This window comes from Henckelia pumila, chromosome 4 (assembly GCF_033568475.1).
Source record: "Henckelia pumila isolate YLH828 chromosome 4, ASM3356847v2, whole genome shotgun sequence".
Taxonomy (NCBI): domain Eukaryota; kingdom Viridiplantae; phylum Streptophyta; class Magnoliopsida; order Lamiales; family Gesneriaceae; genus Henckelia; species Henckelia pumila.
Window position 1 is genome coordinate 162,860,370 of NC_133123.1, and position 24,197 is coordinate 162,884,566.

A 24,197-nucleotide genomic window follows, 5' to 3' on the forward strand; every position below is an offset into this window, starting at 1 on the left:
GGAGGGATTGTCCACTGTCTGGGGGAGGCGGTTCTGGATCTAGTTCAGGATCGGGTTCTCAGGCCACCGTACAGCAGAGGTCGCAGGGACAGTCTGCTGGGAGTTCTCATTTGAGGCCACGAGCTTTTGGCCAGGTGTTTGCCCTGAGACATGATCAGGCTGTGGAGAAGAATGAGAAAGTCATCGCAGGTACATTTCTGCTTTATGGTATACCTGCTCTTGTACTTATTGACACTGGTGCATCTCATTCCTTCATTTCTGCACGTTTTGTTAAGAGGCATAAGTTACCATGCATTGCACTAGACGTAGTGATGTCTATTTCTACTCCGACGGGCCAATCTGCTTTGGCTAAGCGTCTAGTGATGGGTTGCCCTTTAGCGTTCGAAGGGAACATTCTGTTAGCGAATCTCATGGTCCTGGCGATGGATGACTGTGATTGCATTTTGGGAATAGATATATTGACTACCTATCGAGCTTCAGTGGACTGCTATCAGAGATTAGTACGCTTTCATCCGGAGGGGAGTGAGAGCTGGTTTTTCTATGGTGAGGGAGCGCGACCCCCGATGCCTTTGGTATCAGCTTTGAGAGCCTGTCGAGCTCTAGAGTCTGGTGGGGAAGGCTACCTTATCTATGCAGTTGATTTTTCCGCTGAGAGTATTGGGATAGAGAGCATTCCTGTTGTGGATGAATTTCCAGATGTGTTTCCTGATAAGATTCCGGGTTTTCCTCCTGCTAGGGAAGTCGAGTTTGGCATAGAGTTGATGCCGGGTACTTCGCCTATTTCTAGAGCACCGTATCGTCTGGCTCCATCAGAGATGCGTGAGTTGAAGAATCAGCTACAGGATCTTTTGGACAAGGGGTACATTCGTCCTAGTGTATCTCCTTGGGGAGCTCCTGTTCTCTTCGTGAAGAAGAAGGATGGGTCGATGCGGCTGTGCATTGACTATCGGCAGCTGAACCGAGTCACTGTGAAGAACAAGTATCCGTTGCCTTGTATTGATGATTTGTTCGACCAGCTGCAGGGCACGTCACTTTACTCCAAGATTGACTTGAGATCTGGGTATCATCAGTTGAGAGTCCGTGATCAGGACGTAGCCAAGACTGCATTCCGTACTCGCTATGGGCATTACGAGTTCCTAGTGATGCCATTTGGTTTGACTAATGCGCCGGCGATATTCATGGATCTGATGAACCGTGTATTCAGGGAGTATTTGGACAAGTTTGTCGTGGTTTTCATTGATGACATCTTGGTGTATTCACGTAATACAGAAGAGCATGTTTCTCACTTGCGGTTGGTACTGCAGACTCTTCGAGATGAGCAGTTGTATGCTAAGCTGAGTAAGTGTGAGTTCTGGATGGATAGAGTGGTCTTTCTTGGCCATATCATATCCAGGGAGGGGATTTCTGTTGATCCAAGCAAGATTGAAGCGGTACTTAATTGGTCGCGTCCGACGACAGTTGCTGAGATCCGTAGTTTTCTGGGTCTAGCAGGGTATTATCGTCGCTTCATTCTGAACTTCTCTCAGTTAGCTCGACCGTTGACGCAGCTTACCCGCAAGGGTGTGGATTTTGAGTGGTCCTCCGAGTGTGAGGAGAATTTCTGTGAGCTTCGACGGCGGTTGACTTCTGCGCCGGTGTTGGCATTACCGTCAGGATCTGGAGGGTATGTAGTTTACACGGATGCTTCTCTTCAGGGGTTAGGTTGTGTCCTGACTCAGAATGGGCATGTGATCGCATACGCTTCTAGACAGCTGAAGCTTCACGAGGACAACTACCCAGTCCATGATTTGGAATTGGCAGCCATTGTGTTCGCTTTGAAGATCTGGCGTCATTATCTGTATGGCGAGAAATTTGAGATCTTCACCGACCATAAGAGTCTCAAGTATTTGTTCACTCAGGCGGAGTTGAACATGAGGCAGAGACGTTGGATGGACTTGCTTAAGGACTATGATTGCGAGATTAAGTACCATCCGGGAGCTACTAATCTCACCGCTGATGCTTTGAGTCGCAAGGTGCGACTATCCGCACTTCAGAATTGTTCGATGTCTAGTGCGATCAGTGACTGTTGTATTTCAGGTTATACCTTCAAGCATAAGAAAGGTATGCAGAGTATCCAGATGTTTGCGATATTATCTGAGCCAGCCTTGTATTCGCGGATCCGAGATACTCAGATGTCTGATTCGAAGACCCAGCGTTTAGCTCGTCTAGCTAACGAGGGTAGCTCGTCTGGATTTCATTATCAGTCAGATGGCTTTCTGTGTTTTTCTGGTAGGGTTGTGATTCCGCAGGATGAAGAATTGCGAGAGGAGATTTTGTCTCAGGCGCATCGCACTAAGTTGAGTATTCATCCTGGGAGCAACAAGATGTACAAGGATCTACGTACTCGTTTCTGGTGGAAGGGAATGAAACGCAGTGTTTATCAGTTTGTTTCGAGATGTTTGGTGTGTCAACAGGTCAAGGCAGAGCACCGACGACCTGGAGGATTGCTTCACAGTCTGCCTATTCCTGAATGGAAATGGGAGTTTATCACAATGGACTTTGTGACCCATTTGCCGGTATCCCCGAGAAACTGTGATGCTATCTGGGTTGTGGTGGACCGACTCACCAAGTCAGCGCATTTCATTGCCTATAGCCGAGAGTACTCTGTGGATCGCATGGCACGGATGTACATTCAGGAGATCGTTCGACTTCATGGAGTGCCTGTGAGCATTGTCAGCGATCGGGACCCCAGGTTTACTTCTAGATTCTGGGGGAGTGTTCAGCGTGCGATGGGTACTACTCTCAGTTTGAGTACAGCCTATCATCCAGAGACTGATGGTCAGTCAGAGCGCACTATCCGTACTTTAGAGGATATGCTTAGAGCGTGCGTCATGGATTTTGGTTCAGCCTGGCAGGATCATTTGCCGTTGATCGAGTTCGCTTACAACAACAGCTATCATACTAGTATTGGGATGGAACCTTTTGAGGCGTTGTACGGGCGACATTGTCGTACTCCACTCTTCTGGGAAGAAGTGGGGGAGAGATAGGCTGAGGGACCGGAGTTTATCCAGCAGGCGATAGACATTGTTGATCAAATCAAGAAACGGATTAAGACTGCACAGGATCGTCAGGCTAGCTATGCTAATATCAAGCGTAGGCCTTTGCAGTTCGAGGTCGGGGAGAAAGTGTTTCTGAGAGTGTCACCTTTTCGCAAGATTCTCAGATTTGGCCTTAAGGCCAAGTTGTCTCCCAGATTTATCGGTCTGTTTGAGATCTTGGAGAGCATTGGCGATTTGGCTTATCGACTAGCTTTGCCACCGCATCTATCTAGTATTCACGACGTGTTCCACGTATCTCTGTTGCGACGGTATGTGGCGGATGAATCTCATATTCTGCAGCGGTCTGAGGTTCAGGTAGACAAGGATTTGACTTATGTTGAGAAACCTCTTCGTATCCTGGATTATAAGGATAAGGTTTTACGGAACAAAGTCATTCCTTTGGTTTTAGTTCAGTGGCAGCGCCGAGGCACTGAGGAAGCTACTTGGGAGCTTGAGGACAGGATGCGTAAAAACCATCTTGAGTTGTTTTGATTTCATTCTTTAAGTTGTATTCAGTTGTAAACTCTGTAAACGTTTGATTTGAATAAAGAATGTTTCCGATTTCTGTTCTTGCATTCGGTACTTAAGATCTGATTTCGAGGACGAAATATCTTAAGTGGGGGAGAATGTAGTAGCCCGTAACCAAAATCAGTAATTAAGGAATTAATCATAATTACTTGGGTAGAGTTCGGAAACTCCGAAGGTGAGTTCGGAAGCTCCGATCAGGATCGGAAGCTCCGAACAGGATCGGAAGCTCCGATCGATATTACGTCAGGCATGACATGTGACAAGATCGGAAGCTCTGATCAGGACCGGAAGCTCCGATCACCCCTATCCGGAATCAACAAGTGATATTTTGACACGTGGCAGATCAGGATCTTCGGAAGCTCCGATGGAAGGATCGGACGTTCCGATCGAGGTTCGGACGTTCCGATCAAGGATCAGAAATTCCGATCGTTGTCTATAAATAGAAGGCCGAGGCTTCACTTTCATTTGCCAATTCCGAGTTCTCCTTTCCATTCTAGTCCTTTTGGAGCTGTTCTAGTCTTCTTAGGCTTGGTCCGGAGGTCGGCGAGACGTTCGGTAGTCGTAGCGGAGTTGTGCCCAAGTTCTGGAGGCATCGACATCAAAGGGCTAACGACGGACGAAGGTATAGCTTTTGCTTCCTATAAATATTTGGGAGTATGCAATAGCTTAGTTAAGGCTTTTAGAGCACTTTAATGATAGTAGTATCATTTGGCAGTGTAGAGCAGACTATAGGCGTGGACCTAGAGTTGGTAGAGCTTGCACTGTTTTGAGGTACGAAAGTACTGTTCGAGATATCCTGACTGAGTATGCATGTATTATGTGACTGCATGATTTATATGCCATGATATTATGCTGCATTCATTTGCATCTTGCTGTATCTCTTTCGAGATGTCTGTTAGTAGGGTTGTACCCTATCCTGTTAATGGATGGACTTCCATCGATTTGGGTCCGGCGTATCCACGGTTATCTCGGTATGGGAGCCACCTCCTGAAGCGACGGCACAGCGTGCTACATACCAGGGCCCGGTCTGTCTCTGTTATCTGATCCTTGACCTCGAGTCTATAGGGAGTTCACTTTGCATGCATGTATACTCATACTCTCGCACTGAGCGTTTTATGCTCACGTCTCGTACTCTGTATTTTTCTGGACACCCTATTCCATGGGGCAGGTTTGCAATTGGACGAGGAGGGTGGATCCAGGAAGGGCTAGTCAGTGGTTGGCCAGCTGGAGCTTCGTTTAGGTTTTATTACTGTTATATTGGGTTTATACAGCTATTCGATTTGGTTGTATATTATTGGATAAATTACAGATTCCTTTACTTGGGATTGTATATTATTTATGGTTTCCGCAGTTTCTTTCTGATATCTGTTTAATTAAGTTAATTGCATGCATAAGTTCTGTTTAGTAGGTGATCCGGGTAAGGGTCACTACACCATTCGACGGGGCAATTGCAGGTGCAGGCAGTGCGCCCAGAGACTCGAAGTAGTCAGTGATCAGTAAAATACAGTGAGTTTAGCTGTAGGATTTATTGTTATTAAGATATATTCGATTCGGATGTATATCGAATTTATTTAACCGGTTGTATTATGCCGGTCAGCATTTATTTAAACTTTCTGCAGTGTATTCTGATTAGTGTTAATTTCATGCTTAATTAAGCTTTAATTTCTGATTAGTAGTGTATCCGGGTTGGGTCACTACAACTTGAAAAGAGAAGTATTACCAAATATTTATCTTTGCAACTTGAATCTCTCATTGTGCTAGCAATCTTACTTGAGCACTCACAAACACCTTATTTACTTTTCTCATATCAACACTCACTTATCAAGAAAGAATATCATATTTTCATGGATCATCCAAGGGTTTTCATGCTCCTCGACCATTTCAAACAGAAAGCTCGAGAAGAAGAGTTTGAGAGTTTGGATCTATAGATTCTAACAAAGATGTGTTTTGTGAAAGTTTGATAAGAACTATAATCTTATTTTATGGTGTACTAGGAGTTCCGAGTAAGGAATTATATAATTTTTAATATTGGAGTTGGTATGTTATAAGACGTTGCAATAACCAAATTCCTGTAGTGAATTCTTTCCTGTGTCGAAGAACGGGAGACGTAGAAGGATTTATCCTTCAAACTTCATATCTCTTGTATTCTTTTCTCTCACTAACTATTATTTATGTTGTTGATACACTTGTGATTTGAGTATAAGAACTTCATTGAAGGCTTTTGAAATATTTCCGCACTTTTAAGTTGTTCTAGTGACTTCTGTTGGGGATCGGGTGTGTGTGTAGAGGGGGTGGGGGGAATACACAATTTAAAAATTTTCTACTTTAAAGATATGAGGTTAAGTAAATGTTAGTCTACCTAACCAATTTTTCTCAGCTTCCTATATGAATAAGAGCTACTAGATAGTAGTGCGGAAACGGCTCTCACTGAGCTAGGTGATAATAATGGACATATGATGCAATGCAGTAATGTAAATGTGCACAAAATTGTTTATGGATGTTCAGAGCTCAATTTCCTTCGTCACCCCTTCTTTCTCACGGGAAGAATACAATAGAAGACTTTGGTTATTACAACGTCTTGAAATACACCCATTCCAATTTAGGACTTATCACTGCCTAAAATGGAACTCCTAGATTTACACTGATACGATCCAAATTTTTTATCATACTTCTTCGGATGATGATGTGTAAGACTAAGCTTTGGAATATTAGATTCTCAAATCCTTGGAGTAAGATTAGTGATCTTCAATCAGTGACTTGGATTTGAGTAACCCCTGAAACGATCTCTTGAAGATCAGATTTACTTCTGTTTAGTGAGGGTTGAGAGAGCAATAGAATGTTTAAGAGTTCTTGGTGCTCTGGATCGAAGAATTTGATAATGCGCTTGTTCACTTCTCTTGTCTTCTTCTCATATTCCACTTATATATATATTTCAATCTTCTACGTCTCTTTTTCTTTGATATCTGCACTTCTTTCTTAGTTGCTTTGTCAATGTTGTTAGAAGTGTCTTTTCAGGCAGATAATTCAGCAGATTATTTTCCTCTTAAAGTGAAGTAAATTCTGCTGGACTTTTGAATATCTGTACTGGAGTTTTCGTTTTGTATATTCAACATGTCTTCACAATAAATGCTATGTACAACTAACCTCTAAATGAAGTTCATAACCAGAATTTCGCCTCGAAGTGCAATCAAATATGTTCTAGAATAACTCAAAGAATCTCAAGATAAATCATCAAACTCACAAAAATTTTCACCACTCCACATACAATCCACAAGATCATGACTCAAAGTGCGCAAAATATTCCTCATTCTTGACACATTAACTCAAAACAGGATATACATGTATAAGGCCAAAAATCATCAAATCTCAAGTCGATATGTAAAGCAAGATCAACATCATCACCAACTATCAGTCACTACTAAATTTTATTCTTTCTCATCTATGAATTTTCTTCCAAAAAAAAAAAAATATTTGCCATACTCAAGGACTAAACATATTTTCTTCCAATCACACAACAATAAAAACATGCAAGCCAACTACTCCCCCCGAACTTAACCAAAAATATTTTCCTCAATGTAAAAAAAATTCAAAGGAAAAACAGAAAACTTCCCTGACAAATATGCTTGCATGAGGACTGAGGGTAAACTGACATTTCTTGTATTCTGCTGCTCTCCGAACTTGATATAGTCAACAACCAAACGTATTAAAGTACCTCGCAAAAAAATAAAGACCACGAAAAATTAGAATCAACAATGGAAGAAAAAACAAGAATTAAAAAAAACAAAAAAAAACAGAATAATAAAATAAAGTAATAAAAAAAATTTAAGCAAAAAAAAAAACATAGTTCTTAATTTATAGTCTCAAGCTAGACTTCTTACCCAATACTCTTTAATGGTCAAAATAAATAGTGGTGCAACAATTAATGTCACCCACTTTTTAATGTTTTAACCGCTGACCATTTCTGTGAACGTACCCTTAGTAGGATCACTAACCTCTATAGCGCCAGAAGGATACACTTTAGAAACTTTGAACGGTCCTGACCATCTAGATTTTAGCTTACCTGGAAAGAGTTTCAATTTGGAGTTATATAACAGTACCGTGTCTCCCTCCGCAAACTCCCTTTTATGGATTCTAGCATCATGCCATTTCTTTGTTTTCTCCTTGTAGATATTGACATTCTCGTAAGCTTGGTTCCTAAATTCCTCCATCTCATTGAGTTGCAATAGCCTCTTCTCACCTGCAGAATTAAAATCAAAGTTTAGAAATTTTATTGCCCAATATGCACGGTGTTCAAGCTCAACAGGGAGATGACAGGCTTTACCAAAAATCAGTCTATATGGTGAAGTGCCAATAGGTGTCTTAAAAGCAGTTCTATATGCCCACAAGGCGTCATCTAAACGTAAAGACTAATCTTTCCGACTCAAGTTCACAATTTTTTCCAAAATTCTTTTTAATTCTCTATTTTAAATCTCAACTTTTCCACTTGTTTGTGGATGGTAAGGAGCTGAAAATTTGTGAGTGACACCATATTTACTCAAAAGATTTTCAAACTGTTTATTACAAAAGTGTGTGCCACCGTCACTAATGATTGCTCGAGGGGTTCCAAATCGAGTAAAAATGTGTTTTTTCAAAAATTTTACCACAACCCTAGCATCATTAGTGCGCAAAGCTTCTGCCTCCACCCACTTCGACACATAATCCACAGCAACAAGTATATATTTATTTGAAAATGAACTTGGAAAAGGGCCCATAAAATCTATGCCCCAAACATCAAAAATTTCACATTCAAGAATATTACTTAAAGGCAGTTCATGCTTCTTAGAAATATTACCAGTCCTTTAACACCTATCGCATGCAGAAAGATACTGGAAAGCATCTTTAAATAACGATGGCCAATAAAAACCAGATTCAAGTACCTTTGCTGCAGTTTTCGTTGGACCAAAATGCCCACCTACCTCTCTGTCATGACAATAACTCAGAATAGATCTAATTTCTTCTTCAGCAACACATCTCCTAATAACATTGTCTGCACAAACCTTAAACAGAAATGGCTCCTCCCACATATAATGCTTAACATCAGCCAAAAATTTCTTTCCTTGATAAAATGATAAATTTTGTGGGAGGATGCCACTAACAATATAATTTGCAAACTCATCATACAAAGGAAATTCAAGAACATGAAACAAAAGCTCATAAGGAAATTTATCATTAATCTCATCTATCTCTATAACATGCTTATCAGTTAATCTTTCTAGCCTAGATAGATGATCAGCCACAACATTTTCTACACCTTTTTTTTTTATCTCTAATCTCCAAATCATATTCTTGCAACAACAAAATCCATCTAATCAAGCGAGGTTTAGCATCTTTCTTTGCAAGAAGATATTTAAGTGCAGAATGATCCGTGTAAACAATAACTTTAGCCAAACAAAGGTAAGAATGAAATTTATCAAATGCAAATACTATAGCCAGAAGTTCTTTCTCAGTGGTGGAATAATTCTGTTGTGCCTCATTCAAAGTTCGAATAGCATAGTAAATGATGTGAAATACCTTATTCCTCCTTTGGCCAAGAACTGAACCTACCGCTATGTCACTAGCATCACACATAAGCTCAAATGGCAGTTCCCAATCCGGTGCTACCAAAATAGGTGCTGTGATCAGCTTCTCCTTTAGCGTTTTGAATGCCTGCAAAAAATCAGAATCAAAATCAAAATGTGCATCTTTAGCTAACAGACTAGATAGTGGTTTAGAAATCTTAGAGAAATCCTTAATGAATCTACGATAAAATCCAGCATGGCCTAGAAAACTACGAACTCCCTTCACTGATACTGGTGGAGGTAATTCTTGTATCACTTGAATTTTTGCTCGGTCCACTTCAATACCTTTTTGAGATATTTTGTGTCCCAAGACTATACCTTCTTGAACCATAAAGTGACATTTTTCCCAATTAAGCACCAGATTAGTCTCCTCACACCTCGTCAAAACAAGATCCAAATTATTCAGACATATATCAAATGATGAGCCAAACACTGAAAAATCATCCATAAAAATCTCTAAACAATCCTCTACCATATCATGAAAAATAGACATCATGCATCGTTGAGAAGTTGCAGGTGCATTACATAAACCGAAAGGCATTCTCCTAAATGCAAAGGTGCCATAAGGACAAGTGAAAGTGGTTTTCTCTTGGTCCTCAGGTGCAATTGCTATTTGATTATACCCAGAATAACCATCCAGAAAACAATAAAAATCATATCCTGCAAGCCTTTCTATCATTTGATCAATAAAGGGAAGGGGAAAGTGATCTTTACGTGTAGCATCATTCAATCTCTTGTAATCTATGCACACTCTCCATCCAGTTACTGTTCTAGTAGGAATCTGTTCATTATTTTCATTATTAACAACAGTCATACCTCCCTTCTTGGGCATACATTGGACTGGACTTACCCACGAACTATCAGAAATGGTATAGATAATACCTGCGTCCAATAGCTTGATAACTTCAGTTTTTACCACTTCTTGCATCTTTGGGTTGAGGCGTCTTTGTGGCTGTACCACGGGGTTGTATTTTTCCTCCATCAGAATTTTGTGCATGCAAATTGAAGGACTAATCCCCTTGATGTCCGCTATCTTCCATCCAAATGCCTTCTTGTGCTCTATAAGGATCCTCAAGAGCTTTTCCTCATTTGTGCCTGTCAAAGATGAGGAAATGATCACTGGCAAAAAATTTTCAGAATTTAAATAAGCATACTTAAGATGAGAAGGTAAAGGTTTAAGCTCAAGAGTTGGTGGATCTTCAATCGATGGCTTTTGTGGCTTGATATCTCTTTGCCCCAACTCTCCAAGATTTCCACTTGAACGTCGTTTGTAAGGAGGATTAGCATTCAGCTGTGCAATTATCTCACTCTTCTCCTCGTCGTGCTCATCCTTGACTTTTGGATTCACTAGACATCCCTCCAAACATTTCTTATATGAACCTCGCAAAAATTCAGCAGACAAAGCATCAATAACATTTATACTAAAACACATGTGCTCATCGTGTGGGTGTTTTAAAGCTTTAAAAACATTAAAAGTGACTTGATCCTCTCCCACTCGGAGGATCAACTTCCCCATTTGGACATCAATAAGTGCTTTCCCAGTAGCTAAGAACAGTCGTCCCAAAATCAATGGCATGTCCTGTAACACCCGAAAAATTTTAATACATAAATTTGCATGCATAATTAGGGAAAATGATTATTTAAAATTTATATTTGGGTTAAATGACATTTATATGTTATTATGTGAATTATATGCATGATTTAAATTTATTTTATCATTTAACCCGCAGTTATTGTATTTTTATATTTTTGAGAATTTTATTGAGTTGATCGCGTAGACGGGACCGTGGACGGACGAGATACCAAAATTTTTAGCCAAAAATATTTTATGAGTTTATGAGCCTTAAAATAATATTTTAAGGTAGTTTTTCAAGAAAATTTTAGTATTTACTTATATATTTAATTAAGAATTGATTTTTGGCCAAAATAAGTCATTTTAATGACTTTTATTGATCTTTAAAAATCATTTAATTTTATATTTCGGGATTTAATATTATATATCAGATTAGTAGGTATTTTTAAAAGTTTAAAATCTTATATTTATGTTATATTATCTACCTAATTATTTTATATTAGTTATTATCCTAAATCTACCCAAAATTTAAACCCCAAAATTTCTCCCTACCCTACGTTCTCCATCAGCCGACTCCCCCACCCCAATCTTCAATTTTTTCATCGGCTTCCAATAGAAAGCATAGTCCATAGCCGATCCTTCAAAGATTTTTGGAGTTTTTGGTTCGTTCGTCGTCCCGGAGCCTCGTATATGCATCAACCTTCATCAATCAAATAAAAAGGCATGTTTAAATCTTTCTTTTGGACACCATATAAGCTATTAATCAAGCATGATGTTTTTTTTTAGATTTCATATGGTTAATTTGAAATTATGCAATTTCATGGATGTTTGATGTTGTTATTGGCATGGTTCACGTTTTTCTTCTACATGGCTCGGTCCAGGGGCTAGGGCTTGGTCAAGAGGTGAGTTAGGGTCCTAGGAAGAGAACCATGGTCGGGCTAAGGGCTGGAGTTGGCCTGGTTCAAGGCTGGGATCGAGATGGGTCATGGGAGTCGGCGGTTTAGGGTTTCCCAGAAGCATGGATCGCCAAGGCTTTGTAGGGATCGGTTGGGACCGTGGTTGGTCCCGTTGGAACCGCCCAGACGTGGGCTACGTCTGTGCGGTAGAGCTCCGGCCAGGGGGTGGCCGGAGCTGGCCGGCAGCAGGCCATAAAGGTCTGCTGCTCACGGCCATGACCTGCACAATGGTGCAGGTCATGTTCGTGCCTTTCGGCCCATTGAGTCTTCAATGGGCCGGGCTGGGTTCCGGGTACCGGGCTGGGTTAAAAGAATGTCGGGTCAAGTTATTTGGGTTCGGGTCCATGTTACGGTAGTCGGGCTCGGGTATTTTTATTTTTAAGTAATTATTAGTTTAAGTGTTTTTTTGGACCAAATAATTAGAAATAAAATTATTTGGGCCTCCAAATAATTTTATTTGGGCTTTCAAAATTATTTTTAAGTTAGCCCAATGATTTTTATGGGCTCGTGGGCCCATTGGAATTTTTGGGTCAATCAGTGATTTTATTGGGCCAGTCCTGGAGTTTTATGAATTAATTAGTTAAAGGGCCAAAAATATTTTTATTTAAGCCCAAAAATATTTAAGTATTTTATTTTAGTAAAAATTATAATTTTTAAAATTATTTATTTAATTATGAGCTTTAAGTTAGTTAATGGACTTTAAGTCAGTTAAGGGGTTTAGTAGAGAGACTAATAGTCTGGACCAACCCATGGAAAATAACTAAGTCCGAAATATATATTTAATTATTTTTATGCATGAAGTTTATATTTTAAGTATAAGTATATTTATTATGAAAAATAAATTAAATATATATTACGGACAATTTTCAGTGCATGCATTCATGAAATTTTATAAGATATGATTATGATTATGTATGAGTTGAGAAAAAAAAATATTTTCTTGATGAAAATTGAAGTAGTGTGACATAAGGGTGGTTATCCACCATATGATATATGATTTATGCGGTAGTTTACTATCATAGGAGGTGATTTATCACCGCCACGTACGTTGGTTTATGAGATTGATCAGTCTGCACAGATAAGCGTCACACTTACGGATAGGACCATAGACTGTTTCATAAAATACTATGCTCAACTATGTTATGTATGATGAAGAAAGATGATGTTTATGTTTAAGATTTATGATTCAGCATTTATGATAATGAAAAATATTTCCATGCATGCTCATGTATCAGGTATATGTATTAGTATGATTATGTGTTTCATTATTTTAAACCTTGTTATCCAAGTTTAGACATGTTGAGCCCTTAGGCTCACTACGCTTATATGGTGCAGGTGAGACAGATGAATTTTATGTAGCTCCTACCGGTGGTGAGGACGTATGAGCTCACGGAACAGTGGCCCTGTGACCGTTGCAGTTTTTATGAAATGTTTTAAGATACATTTATTTTATTTTGTTGAGTTTTAAATATGGAATATTTATTATTTTGTTTCATGCATGAAACCTTTTTAAATTATTTAAATGTTTATTTTTAGTTTAATTACTACGTGTAGCAGTAATTGGTTTTAAATGTGATACATATATGTATGGGCATATATGTATTGTTATTATTTATAAAAAAAAATTTCCGCATTTAAGTTTTAAGAAGGTTTAGACGTTTCAATTGGTATCAAAGCACGGTCCTTGGAGGGTGTCCATCTGCCACGTGAAGCTCAGAAATCTCACTGTCGGTCTGTAAGTTTTAAATGCTTTAATAAGATTTATTAGGAGCTTATGTATTAGTTTAAGAATTTCATACTTAGTAAAACTTTGAAACTCTAGCTATGCATTGCGATTTACGAAAAGAAATATGTGGTGGTGCAGAATGCCTCCGAGACAGGTTAACAGACGCGGGGGACCTCCACCTTCACCTCCACAGAACCCTCTTTCAGCATTGGAGCAGGCCAATGCAAACATGATGGCTGGGATTACTGCTCTGTTGGAGCAGCAGGCGGCATGTCCGAGGCTTTCACATGAGGAGGACGTGGCTGAGCGGTTCCAGAGGAAGGGACCAAAGGAGTTCTCGGGCACTACAGATCCGCTAGTTGCTGAGGGATGGATTCGATCCCTCGAGATCATCTTCGATTACATGGGGATTACTGATGCTGACCGGGTCAAGTGTGCGACATATATGATGAAGGGAAATGCAGCTCTTTGGTGGGAGGGCACTGTCAGGGGAGTACACCTTCCTACCTTGACTTGGGTAGAGTTCAGGAGTATCTTCTACGCCAAGTACTTCACGGAGGATGTGCGCAGTCGCATGATCCGAGAGTTTATGAGTCTCCGTCAGGGGGACAAGTCAGTGGTGGAGTACGTGAATCAGTTTGAGAGGGGCTGTCACTTTGTGCCCTTGATTGCGGACAGTGCACCAGAGAAGCTTAGGCAGTTCATTGAGGGATTGCGGGCGGAAGTCAAGCATGATGTTCGGATGATGGACGTCACTACATATGAGGCTGCAGTTAGCAGAGCTTTGCGTTCTGAGGAGGGAAGAAAGGAGATTCAGAGAGAGCAGCAGGGTAAGAGGCAATTTCAGCCAGGATATCAGAGGGCGACTTCGCAGCCTCCTGCAAAGAAGCAGTACGTAGGGCCATCTAAGGGCCCAAATCAGCAGAGGCCACAGGGTCAGCAGCAGCAAAGGGGCGGGGCCCCTAAGACTGGAGGAGTTCCGGTTTGCCCGCAGTGTCAGAAGCCGCACACCGGGAAGTGTTTAGTGGGGTCCAATGTATGCTATCTTTGCAAGGAGCCAGGGCATGTGTCTTACAACTGCCCGAAGAGGAAGAACACCACTGGGAGGGTGTTTGTCATGCAGACTGAGGAGGCAGACCCAGATACCTCCTTAATCACCGGTATATCCTAACTTATGCTTTTAAGAAATTTTTGGGAATTTACTTCATGATTTTAATTTGCATGGGTTATCTGTTTGCATGGTTAGAATAAGACGTATTTTACTTGTGTTTAATTAAGAGAAATATTTATAACTTTTATTGGGAGAGAGTAAGTTAGTATGCGATTCTTGGGATTTTCTGCATGCAGGGAGAATTCTAGTAGGAGGAAACTCCACGTATGCATTGCTAGATTCAGGGGCTACGCATTCGATCTCTCTGGAGTTTATCAGACGGATAGGCATTACGCCCGAGGTTACTGAAACGGGGTATGATGTAACCATGCCGTTTGGACAGGTTCTTTCTAACACTAGTATCTGCAGAGGCTTGGAGATGGATTTACAGGGGCGCGCTATCAGGGCAGATTTAGTGGTCTTACCGTTGACTGGATTCGATCTGATTTTGGGTATGGATTGGCTATCAGTCAACGGAGCAGTGATTGATTTTCGGCAGAGAACAGTGGTTGTGAAACTAGAGGAGGGCGACCAGTTTGTTTTCTATGCATCTCCGAGCAGTGAGAGCTCGCCTGTGATTTCTTATACACGTGCGAGGAAGTTATTGAGACGTGGTTGCCAGGGGTTTCTCGCCAGTGTAGTCACTTCATCAGAACCACCCAGCAGATCATTGTCAGATATAGAGGTGGTTCATGACTTTTCAAATGTCTTTCCGGAGGACGTTTCGGGAGTTTCACCAGCTAGAGAGGTGGAGTTCAGTATTGATCTGATACCAGGTACTGTGCCTATCTCTAAGGCACCGTATCGACTTTCTCCTACCGAGATGAAAGAGTTGAAGGATCAGATTCAAGAGTTGTTGGAGAAGGGATTTATTCGTCCTATCTTTTCTCCTTGGGGAGCTCCAGTGTTGTTTGTGAAGAAAAAGGATGGTAGCATGAGACTTTGCATCGATTACCAAGAGCTCAAAAGGGTCACTGTGAAGAACAAGTATCCACTGCCGAGGATTGAGGATTTGTTTGATCAGTTACAGGGAGCTTTGGTGTTCGCTAAGATCGATCTCCGATCTGGCTATCATCAGTTGAGGATCAGAGATGCAGATGTGACCAAGACTGCTTTCCGGACACGCTATGGGCATTACGAGTTCTTAGTAATGCCGTTTGGATTGACCAATGCTCCAGTGGTCTTCATGGATCTCATGAACCGCGTATTTCAGCCATACTTAGATCAGTTTATCATAGTCTTTATTGATGATATCTTGATCTACTCGAGGAGCATTGAGGAGCATAGACAGCACTTGCAGACAGCATTGCAGACTTTGAGGGAGCATCGACTATATGCGTTATTCAGTAAGTGCGAGTTTTGGCTAGAGCAGGTGGCATTTCTTGGCCATATAGTTTCGAGAGATGGGATAGCAGTGGATCAGACGAAGGTGCAGGCAGTGCAGGATTGGGGAATTCCGAAGAATGCTTCAGAGATTCGCAGTTTCTTGGGTTTAGCAGGCTACTACCGGAAGTTCATCAAGGGTTTTTCTTCTATTGCAGTTTCCTTGACTTCCTTGACCAAGAAAAATGCGAAGTTTATATGGAGTTCAGACTGCTAGAGGAGCTTCGATCAGCTTAAGGAAGCACTCACTTCTGCGCCAGCATTGGCGATGCCAGTACCCCATGAGGAATTAGTGGTGTTCACGGATGCGTCTAAACTGGGCTTAGGCGTCGTGCTTATGCAGAGGGACAGAGTCATTGCTTATGCGTCGAGACAGTTGAGGATTCATGAGCAGAACTATCCGACGCATGACTTGGAGCTAGCAGCAGTGGTTTTTGCTTTGAAGATCTGGAGGCACTATTTGTACGGTGAAAAGTGCAAGATTTTCACAGACCACAAGAGTCTCAAGTACTTCTTCACTCAGAAGGAGTTGAACATGAGACAGCGCCGATGGTTGGAATTAGTGAAGGACTACGACTGTGACATTATCTACCACCCGGGTAAGGCTAATGTGGTGGCTGATGCGTTGAGTCGGAAGACTTCAGTGGTATCCTGTTTGACAGTACAGTTGCCACTTCAGGAGGAGATTCAGAGATTTGGTTTGGAGTACTATTCGAGCGGTCACGCACCGAGTTTGGCAGTGTTAGTAGTACAGACGAATCTTCGAGATCGTATCAGGGATGGACAGCCTGCCGATGAGGAGTTGCAGCGATTGAGGCAGAAGGATGAGGCCAAGGGCAATCTTATTTTTTCTGTCAGTGATGGTATTGTTCAGTATCGTGGTCGTATGTGCGTACTGAATATTGATCAGCTGAGGACTGAGATCCTGACAGAGGCTCACACATCTCCGTACTCCATTCATCCAGGAAGTACGAAGATGTATAAAGATTTGCAGACATTGTATTGGTGGCCCGGCATGAAGAGTGATATTGCAAGATTCGTATCTGAGTGCTTGACTTGTCAGCAGGTCAAGGCAGAGCATCAGCGTCCAGCAGAGTTGCTTAATCCTCTACCCATTCCAGTATGGAAGTGGGAGAACATCACGATGGACTTTGTAGTTGGCCTCCCGAGGAGTACTAGAGGATGTACAGCTATATGGGTGATCGTGAATAGACTCACCAAGTCAGCTTATTTCTTGCCGGTGAGGACTACTTACTCCTTGACACAGTATGCAGAGCTTTACATCAAGGAGATTGTTATACTGCATGGCATACCAGTGTCGATAGTATCAGACCAGGATCCAAGGTTTACATCTGCTTTTTGGAAGAGTTTGCATACAGCATTGGGGACTAGACTATTGTTCAGTACAGCGTTCCATCCCCAGACAGATGGTCAGTCTGAGAGAGTGATCCAGGTTCTCGAGAATCTACTGAGAGCTTGTGTCATCGACTTTCAGGGCTCTTGGGAGACTAGATTGCCGTTGGTGGAGTTTACCTATAATAATAGTTTCCAAGCGTCAATAGGTATGGCTCCTTATGCAGCTCTCTACGTGAGGAGATGCAGATCTCCCGTGCATTGGGATGAGGTTGGTGAGAGGATTCTACTTGGTCTCGAGATTGTACAGCAGACTGCAGACATTGTGATTCAGATTCGGGATCGTATGAGGACTGCTCAGAGTCGTCAGAAGAGTTATGCTGATACTCGACGACGAGATCTTGAGTTTGTAGTGGGTGATCATGTGTTACTGAAGATATCACCTATGAAAGGGGTGATGAGATTTGGTCGAAGAGGTAAGCTGAATCCGAGGTATATTGGGTCTTTTGAGATCTTGGAGAGAGTTGGCATGTTGGCTTACCGTTTAGCTTTGCCACCAGGGCTTGCGGCAGTGCACAATGTTTTCTATGTATCCATGCTGCGGAGATACGTCTCGAATCCGGCGCATGTACTGGATTACGAGCCTTTGCGGTTAGCACCGGATCTAGTATTTGAGGAGAGGCCTGTTCGGATCTTAGCCAGAGAGGAGCAAAGATTGAGGACGCGGGTCATACCGATGGTCGAAGTCCAGTGACAGAATCATTCCGAGGAGGAAGCCACTTGGGAGACCGAGGAAGACATGAGGACTCGCTACCCGGAGTTATTCGAGTAAGTACTTTAATTTCGAGGACGAAATTCAATTTAAGGGGGGGGAGAATTGTAACACCCGGAAAATTTTAATACGTAAATTTGCATGCATAATTAGGGAAAATGACTATTTAAAATTTATATTTGGGTTAAATGAAATTTATATGTTATTATGTAAATTATATGCATGATTTAAATTTATTTTATCATTTAACCCGCAGTTATTGTATTTTTAGATTTTTGAGAATTTTATTGAGTTGATCGCATAGACGGGACCGTGGACGGACGAGATACCAAAATTTTTAGCCAAAAATATTTTATGAGTTTATGAGCCTTAAAATAATATTTTAAGGTATTTTGTCTAGAAAATTTTAGTATTTACTTATATATTTAATTAAGAATTGATTTTTGACCAAAATAAGTCATTTTAATGACTTTTATTGATCTTTAAAAATTCTTTAATTTTATATTTCGGGATTTAATATTATATATCAGATTAGTAGGTATTTTTAAAAGTTTAAAATCTTATATTTATGTTATATTATCTACCTAATTATTTTATATTAGTTATTATCCTAAATCTACCCAAAATTTAAACCCCAAAATTTCTCCCTACCCTACGTTCTCCATCAGCCGACTCCCCCACCCCAATCTTCAATTTTTTCATCGGCTTCCAACAGAAAGCATAGTCCATAGCCGATCCTTCAAAGATTTTTGGAGTTTTTGGTTCGTTCGTCGTCCCGGAGCCTCGTATACGCATCAACCTTCGTCAATCAAATAAAAAGGCATGTTTAAATCTTTCTTTTGGCCACCATATAAGCTATTAATCATGCATGATGTTTTTTTTTAGATTTCATATGGTTAATTCGAAATTATGCAATTTCATGGATGTTTGATGTTGTTATTGGCATGGTTCATGTTTTCTTCTACATGGCTCGGTCCAGGGGCTAGGGCTCGGTCAAGAGGTGAGTTGGGGTCCTAGGAAGAGAACCATGGTCGGGCTAAGGGCTGGAGTTGGCCTGGTTCAAGGCTGGGATCGAGATGGGTCATGGGAGTCGGCGGTTTCGGGTTTCCCGGAAGCATGGATCGCCAAGGCTTTGTAGGGATCGGTTGGGACCGTGGTTGGTCCCGTTGGAACCGCCCAGACGTGGGCTACGTCTGGGCGGTAGAGCTTTGGCCAGGGGGTGGCCGGAGCTGGCCGGCAGCAGGCCATAAAGGCCTGCTGCTCACGGCCGTGACCTGCACAATGGTGCAGGTCATGTTCGTGCCATTCGGCCCATTGAGTTTTCAATGGGCCGGGATGGGTTCCGGGTATCGGGTCGGGTTAAAAGAATGTCGGGTCAAGTTAGTCGGGTTCGGGTCCATGTTACGGTAGTTGGGCTCGGGTATTTTTATTTTTAAGTAATTATTAGTTTAAGTGTATTTTTGGGCCAAATAAGTAGAATTTTATTTGGGCTTTCAAAATTATTTTTAAGTTAACCCAATGATTTTTATGGGCTCGTGGGCCCATAGAAATTTTTGGGCCAGTCAGTGATTTTATTGGGCCAGTTCTTGAGTTTTATGAATTAATTAGTTAAAGGGCCAAAAATATTTTTATTTAAGCCCAAAAATATTTAAGTATTTTATTTTAGTAAAAATTATAATTTTTAAAATTATTTATTTAATTATGGGCTTTAAGTTAGTTAATGGACTTTAAGTCAGTTAAGAGGTTTAGTAGAGAGACCAGCAGTCTGGACCAACCCATGGAAAATAACTAAGTTTGGAATATATATTTAATTATTTTTATGCATGAAGTTTATATTTTAAGTATAAGTATATTTATTATGAAAAATAAATTAAATATATATTACGGACAATTTTCAGTGCATGCATTCATGAAATTTTATATGATATGATTATGATTATGTATGAGTTGAGAAAAAAAATATTTTCTTGATGAAAATTGAACTAGTGTGACATAAGGGTGGTTATCCACCATATGATATATGATTTATGCGGTAGTTTACTACCATAGGAGGTGATTTATCACCGCCACGTACGTTAGTTTATGAGACTGATCAGTCGGCACAGATAAGCGTCACACTTACGGATAGGACCATAGACTATTTCATAAAATACTATGTTCAATTATGTTATGTATGATGAAGAAAGATGATGTTTATGTTTAAGATTTATGATTCAGCATTTATGATAATGAAAAATATTTCCATGCATGCTCATGTATCAGGTATATGTATTAGTATGATTATGTGTTGCATTATTTTAAACCTTGTTATCCAAGTTTAGACATGTTGAGCCCCTAGGCTCACTACGCTTATATGGTGCAGGTGAGACAGATGAATTTTATGTAGCTCCTACCGGTGGTGAGGACGTATGAGCTCACGAAACAGTGGCCCCGTGACCGTTGCAGTTTTTATGAAATGTTTTAAGATACATTTATTTTATTTTGTTGAGTTTTAAACATGGAATATTTATTATTTTGTTTCATGCATGAAACCCTTTTAAATTATTTAATTATTTATTTTTATTTTAATTACTACGTGTAGCAGTAATTGGTTTTAAATGTGATACATATATGTATGGGCTTATATGTATTGTTATATTTTAAAAAAAAAATCGCATTTAAGTTATAAGAAGGTTTAGACATTTCATGTCCAAGTCTTCCTCCATGTCTAACACAAGAAAATCAACTGGGAAAATGAATTTATCTACTTTGACTAGAACATCCTCGATAATTCTCGTGGATATGTGATGGATCTATCCGCCAATTGTAGAGACACTGTAGTAGGCTTTGGCTTACCCAATCCCAAGCGCCTAAAAATAAAAAGAGGCATCAAATTAATGCTTGCACCTAAATCACATAAAACTTTAGTAAATGAAATAGAACCAATGGTGCAAGGTATGGAAAAACTCACTGGGTCTTTTAACTTTGGAGGTAATTTATTTTGAACAATTGCAGAGCACTCCTCAGTCAAATTCACAGTTTCATATTCCTCCAATTTCCTCTTATTTGATAAAATATCCTTCAAAAATTTAGCATAACTAGGCATTTGAAGTAAAACATCAGCAAATGGAATATTAATATGCAATTTCTTAAAAACCTCGAGAAACTTAGCAAAACTAGGTGTAGTGATAGAGTACTTACCTTTTTCGCTCTCCTCATTCTCGTGTTCATTCTTGTCCTCCTTGCCAGTCTCTAATCCAATCTCTTTTCCACTCCTGAGTGTTAGAGCCTTCACTTGCTCTTTAGGATTCTTTTCAGTATCACTTGGCAAAGTTCCTTGAGTTCTCCCAGCAATGATGTTAGCCAACTGTCCCAACTGAGTCTCCAAATTCTTAATAGAAGCATCTTGATTTTGAAGTCTAGTGTCAGTAGATGATATGAAATTGGTCATCAAATCCTCCAAACTCGGCTTCTTGTCTTACTGCGCAAATCCAGGTGGCGGTCTCACGACATTCTGCTGATTCAGATTCTGATTTTGGTTAGACCATGAGAAGTTTGGGTGATTCTTCCATCCTGGATTGTAGGTATTCGAGTAAGGGTTGTTCGGTGGCCTGTTTCCAACATAATTTGCATTCTCAGCTGGCTGAAATGGATTCCCAACTTGACACTCAGTGCTATGATGATTCCCCCCACATAGATAGCATGTGATCGTCTGAACCTGCATTGCTATCACACTCATTCTATTTATTTTCTTGTTCAGAGCTTCCAACTGTCCAGAAATAGCCGTGAACTCATCAATTTGATGAACTCCAGCTGGTCTCTTTGGAATATTCCTATCTGACTGCAACTGGTAGGTGTGTGATGCTATATCTTCCAGTAGTTCATATGCCTCTTCCGGTGTTTTTCTCATGATAGTACCTCTTGAAGCTGCATCGATTGTGGAACGATTAGCAGAAAATAAACCATTATAAAATGTTTGTACCTGAATCCAGACAGACAGTACATGGTGTGGGCATCTCCTCAACAACTCCTTGAAACGCTCCCATGCCTCGTATAAAGTCTCAGTATCATGCTGCACAAAGTTGGTGATATAATTCCTCATTTTTGCAGTCTTAGAGGGTGGGAAATATTTGGATAGAAAAGCTTTTGTCATCATCTCCCAAGTAGTTATTGACCCTGTAGGCAAAGAATTTAACCAAGATTTAGCTTTATCACGTAAATAAAATGGGAATAAACGTAATTTGATAGCATCGTCAGTAACGCCATTTTGCTTAAAAGTGTCACAAAGCTCCATAAAATTCGCAATATAAGCATTAGGATCATCAGTTGCAGAGCCTCCGAATTGCACTGATGTCTGAATCATCTGGATGATTGCTGGCTTGATCTCGAAAGTATTAGCTTGAACTCTTGGCTTTGTGATTCTAGACGTATTGGCAAGAACAATGGGCTGTACGTAGTCCATCATATGTCTAGCAGCTGGCTATCTTCTGCCATTGATTCTCGAGATTTTCTTCGCCTCCTATGAAAAGTTCTTTCAATTTCTGGATCAAAAGGCGCAAGTTCTTGCACCTCACTCCTTCGCATCCACTATAAAACAAATTCCTGCAAGAATAAATAAGAAAAAATATAAGCTCGCGCAAGAATTTTTTTAAAAAATTTCAGAACTGAAATAAACAAAAATAATGGCTAAACTATAGTAAAACAATCTCTTATGATATTGCTAAGAATTAGTCCCCGGCAACGGCGCCAAAAACTTGACCGTGCTTTTCTTTAAACTAAAAAATAGTATAAATATCAATGCACCAATTTAATATATTAGCACGAATTAATCCGCAAGTGTACGGCTGTCAAGTTTTAGTATAAATAGCAAAATAAGGGTTATCGTTCCACCAGGACTAACTAACAAATACCAAATAAAATTATTTAAACTATATTTAACCTACGAAGAATGGCTGAATAATTTAATTTAATAAACTAAAATAAAATTAAAACAATATAAAAACTCAAATTCCAACCAAAAACAATTAAAGCTAGCAAGAAAAAATTCAATAGGAGAAAATTATCAAGATTTCGGTTCACCGTTGCAATCCCCTAAAATTCTCATATTATTTATCATTGAAATTTCATCTATTCCTAAGGTGACGGGTTCTCTTAATTTATTTAATATACTCTCTCGAGCTATATCAAACCTAATATTGAATTATAACAAGTAATTCTCGTTCACTTGTTTAACAAACAATACCGCATTCAAGATTCATGAAAACCACTAACCTTTGATTAAAATAATCTATAGCTATCACACATGTATTTGATTTTATCTCTCGATCTCAATCTAAATCTAAATCCACGACATAAATTATAATATCATACCACAATTTCATCTCTCGATCTCAATTATAGTACACAAAATCATTCAAGGATAGCTAACCTTTGAAAGCATTAAAACAATAAAATATGCACTCAAGAATTTTAGGACGCAATCAATAATCAAACAAAAGGTTTAAGCAATGGATTCCCTAATCTTGATAAACAAAACTTAGTTCATAATCATATTAAATAAAATATGTTCAAAAATATTTCTCAACAATTCAAGCATATTCAATCCAAACTAAAATTCAAGAACAAAGTTTAGAGATAAGGGTAAACGATTCCGATCGATGATTCCTTCTCCGAAATCTGAAAGTGTGCGACTGCCGAAAGGAGGCGGCCTTGTCCTTTTTCAAATCTGATTTCCCCCTCCCCAAAATCTGTACGTGAATATATATATAGGATATATTGATTGGGTTGAGGTTTTGCAATTGGACAAGGATTGTAGACTTTCATTCCTCCCAATCTCCTCCAATTCTCAAAATATCACACGCTACTCTGCTCTCTCCCCAGAAATCTCACGGATGCCGCTCTGTTTCTTCTCGATTCCCTTTTATTTATTTTCAAAAGCCCAGCCCACTTCTTAAATACAAAGTCGCAGCCCATAATAATAAAAATATACGAGACACGGGCTAGGCCTTTTTCTTTTCTTGTGTCGTGACATCGGTGAGTGATGCCGAGGTACCGAAACTATTCGAAAACCTCTATTTTTTCATCGTTTCAAGTCATTTCGCTC

The 24,197-nt window shown here is 40.0% G+C and overlaps 1 protein-coding gene and 1 non-coding gene across 6 annotated transcripts; one reads left to right on the plus strand and one right to left on the minus strand.

The window, feature by feature from the left end:
• Positions 1-20,756: 20,756 nt before the first annotated feature.
• Positions 20,757-23,965, minus strand: LOC140864485 (uncharacterized). Of its 5 annotated transcripts, none has more exons than XM_073268701.1 (3): positions 23,741-23,965; positions 21,066-22,696; positions 20,757-20,964 (listed from the first exon to the last, which is right to left on the minus strand). In XM_073268701.1, the coding sequence occupies exon 2, from the start codon at positions 22,557-22,559 to the stop codon at positions 21,573-21,575; it is 987 nt and encodes a 328-aa protein (XP_073124802.1). In that variant the 5' UTR covers positions 22,560-22,696; positions 23,741-23,965; the 3' UTR covers positions 20,757-20,964; positions 21,066-21,572. The 5 variants fall into 5 exon arrangements, with proteins under 5 accessions (XP_073124802.1, XP_073124805.1, XP_073124804.1 ...); XM_073268704.1 differs by having other exon boundaries at positions 21,066-22,021; positions 22,098-23,965; XM_073268703.1 differs by having other exon boundaries at positions 21,066-21,173; positions 21,296-23,965.
• Positions 22,093-22,199, plus strand: LOC140869863 (small nucleolar RNA R71). Its single transcript, XR_012146854.1, has one exon. It is a non-coding gene; the product is annotated as a small nucleolar RNA R71 (small nucleolar RNA).
• Positions 23,966-24,197: the final 232 nt, after the last annotated feature.

Bases quoted from the DNA above. Each gene is read 5' to 3' on its own strand.
- LOC140864485 (XM_073268701.1), bottom strand. From the start codon at position 22,559: ATGATGGACTACGTACAGCCCATTGTTCTTGCCAATACGTCTAGAATC.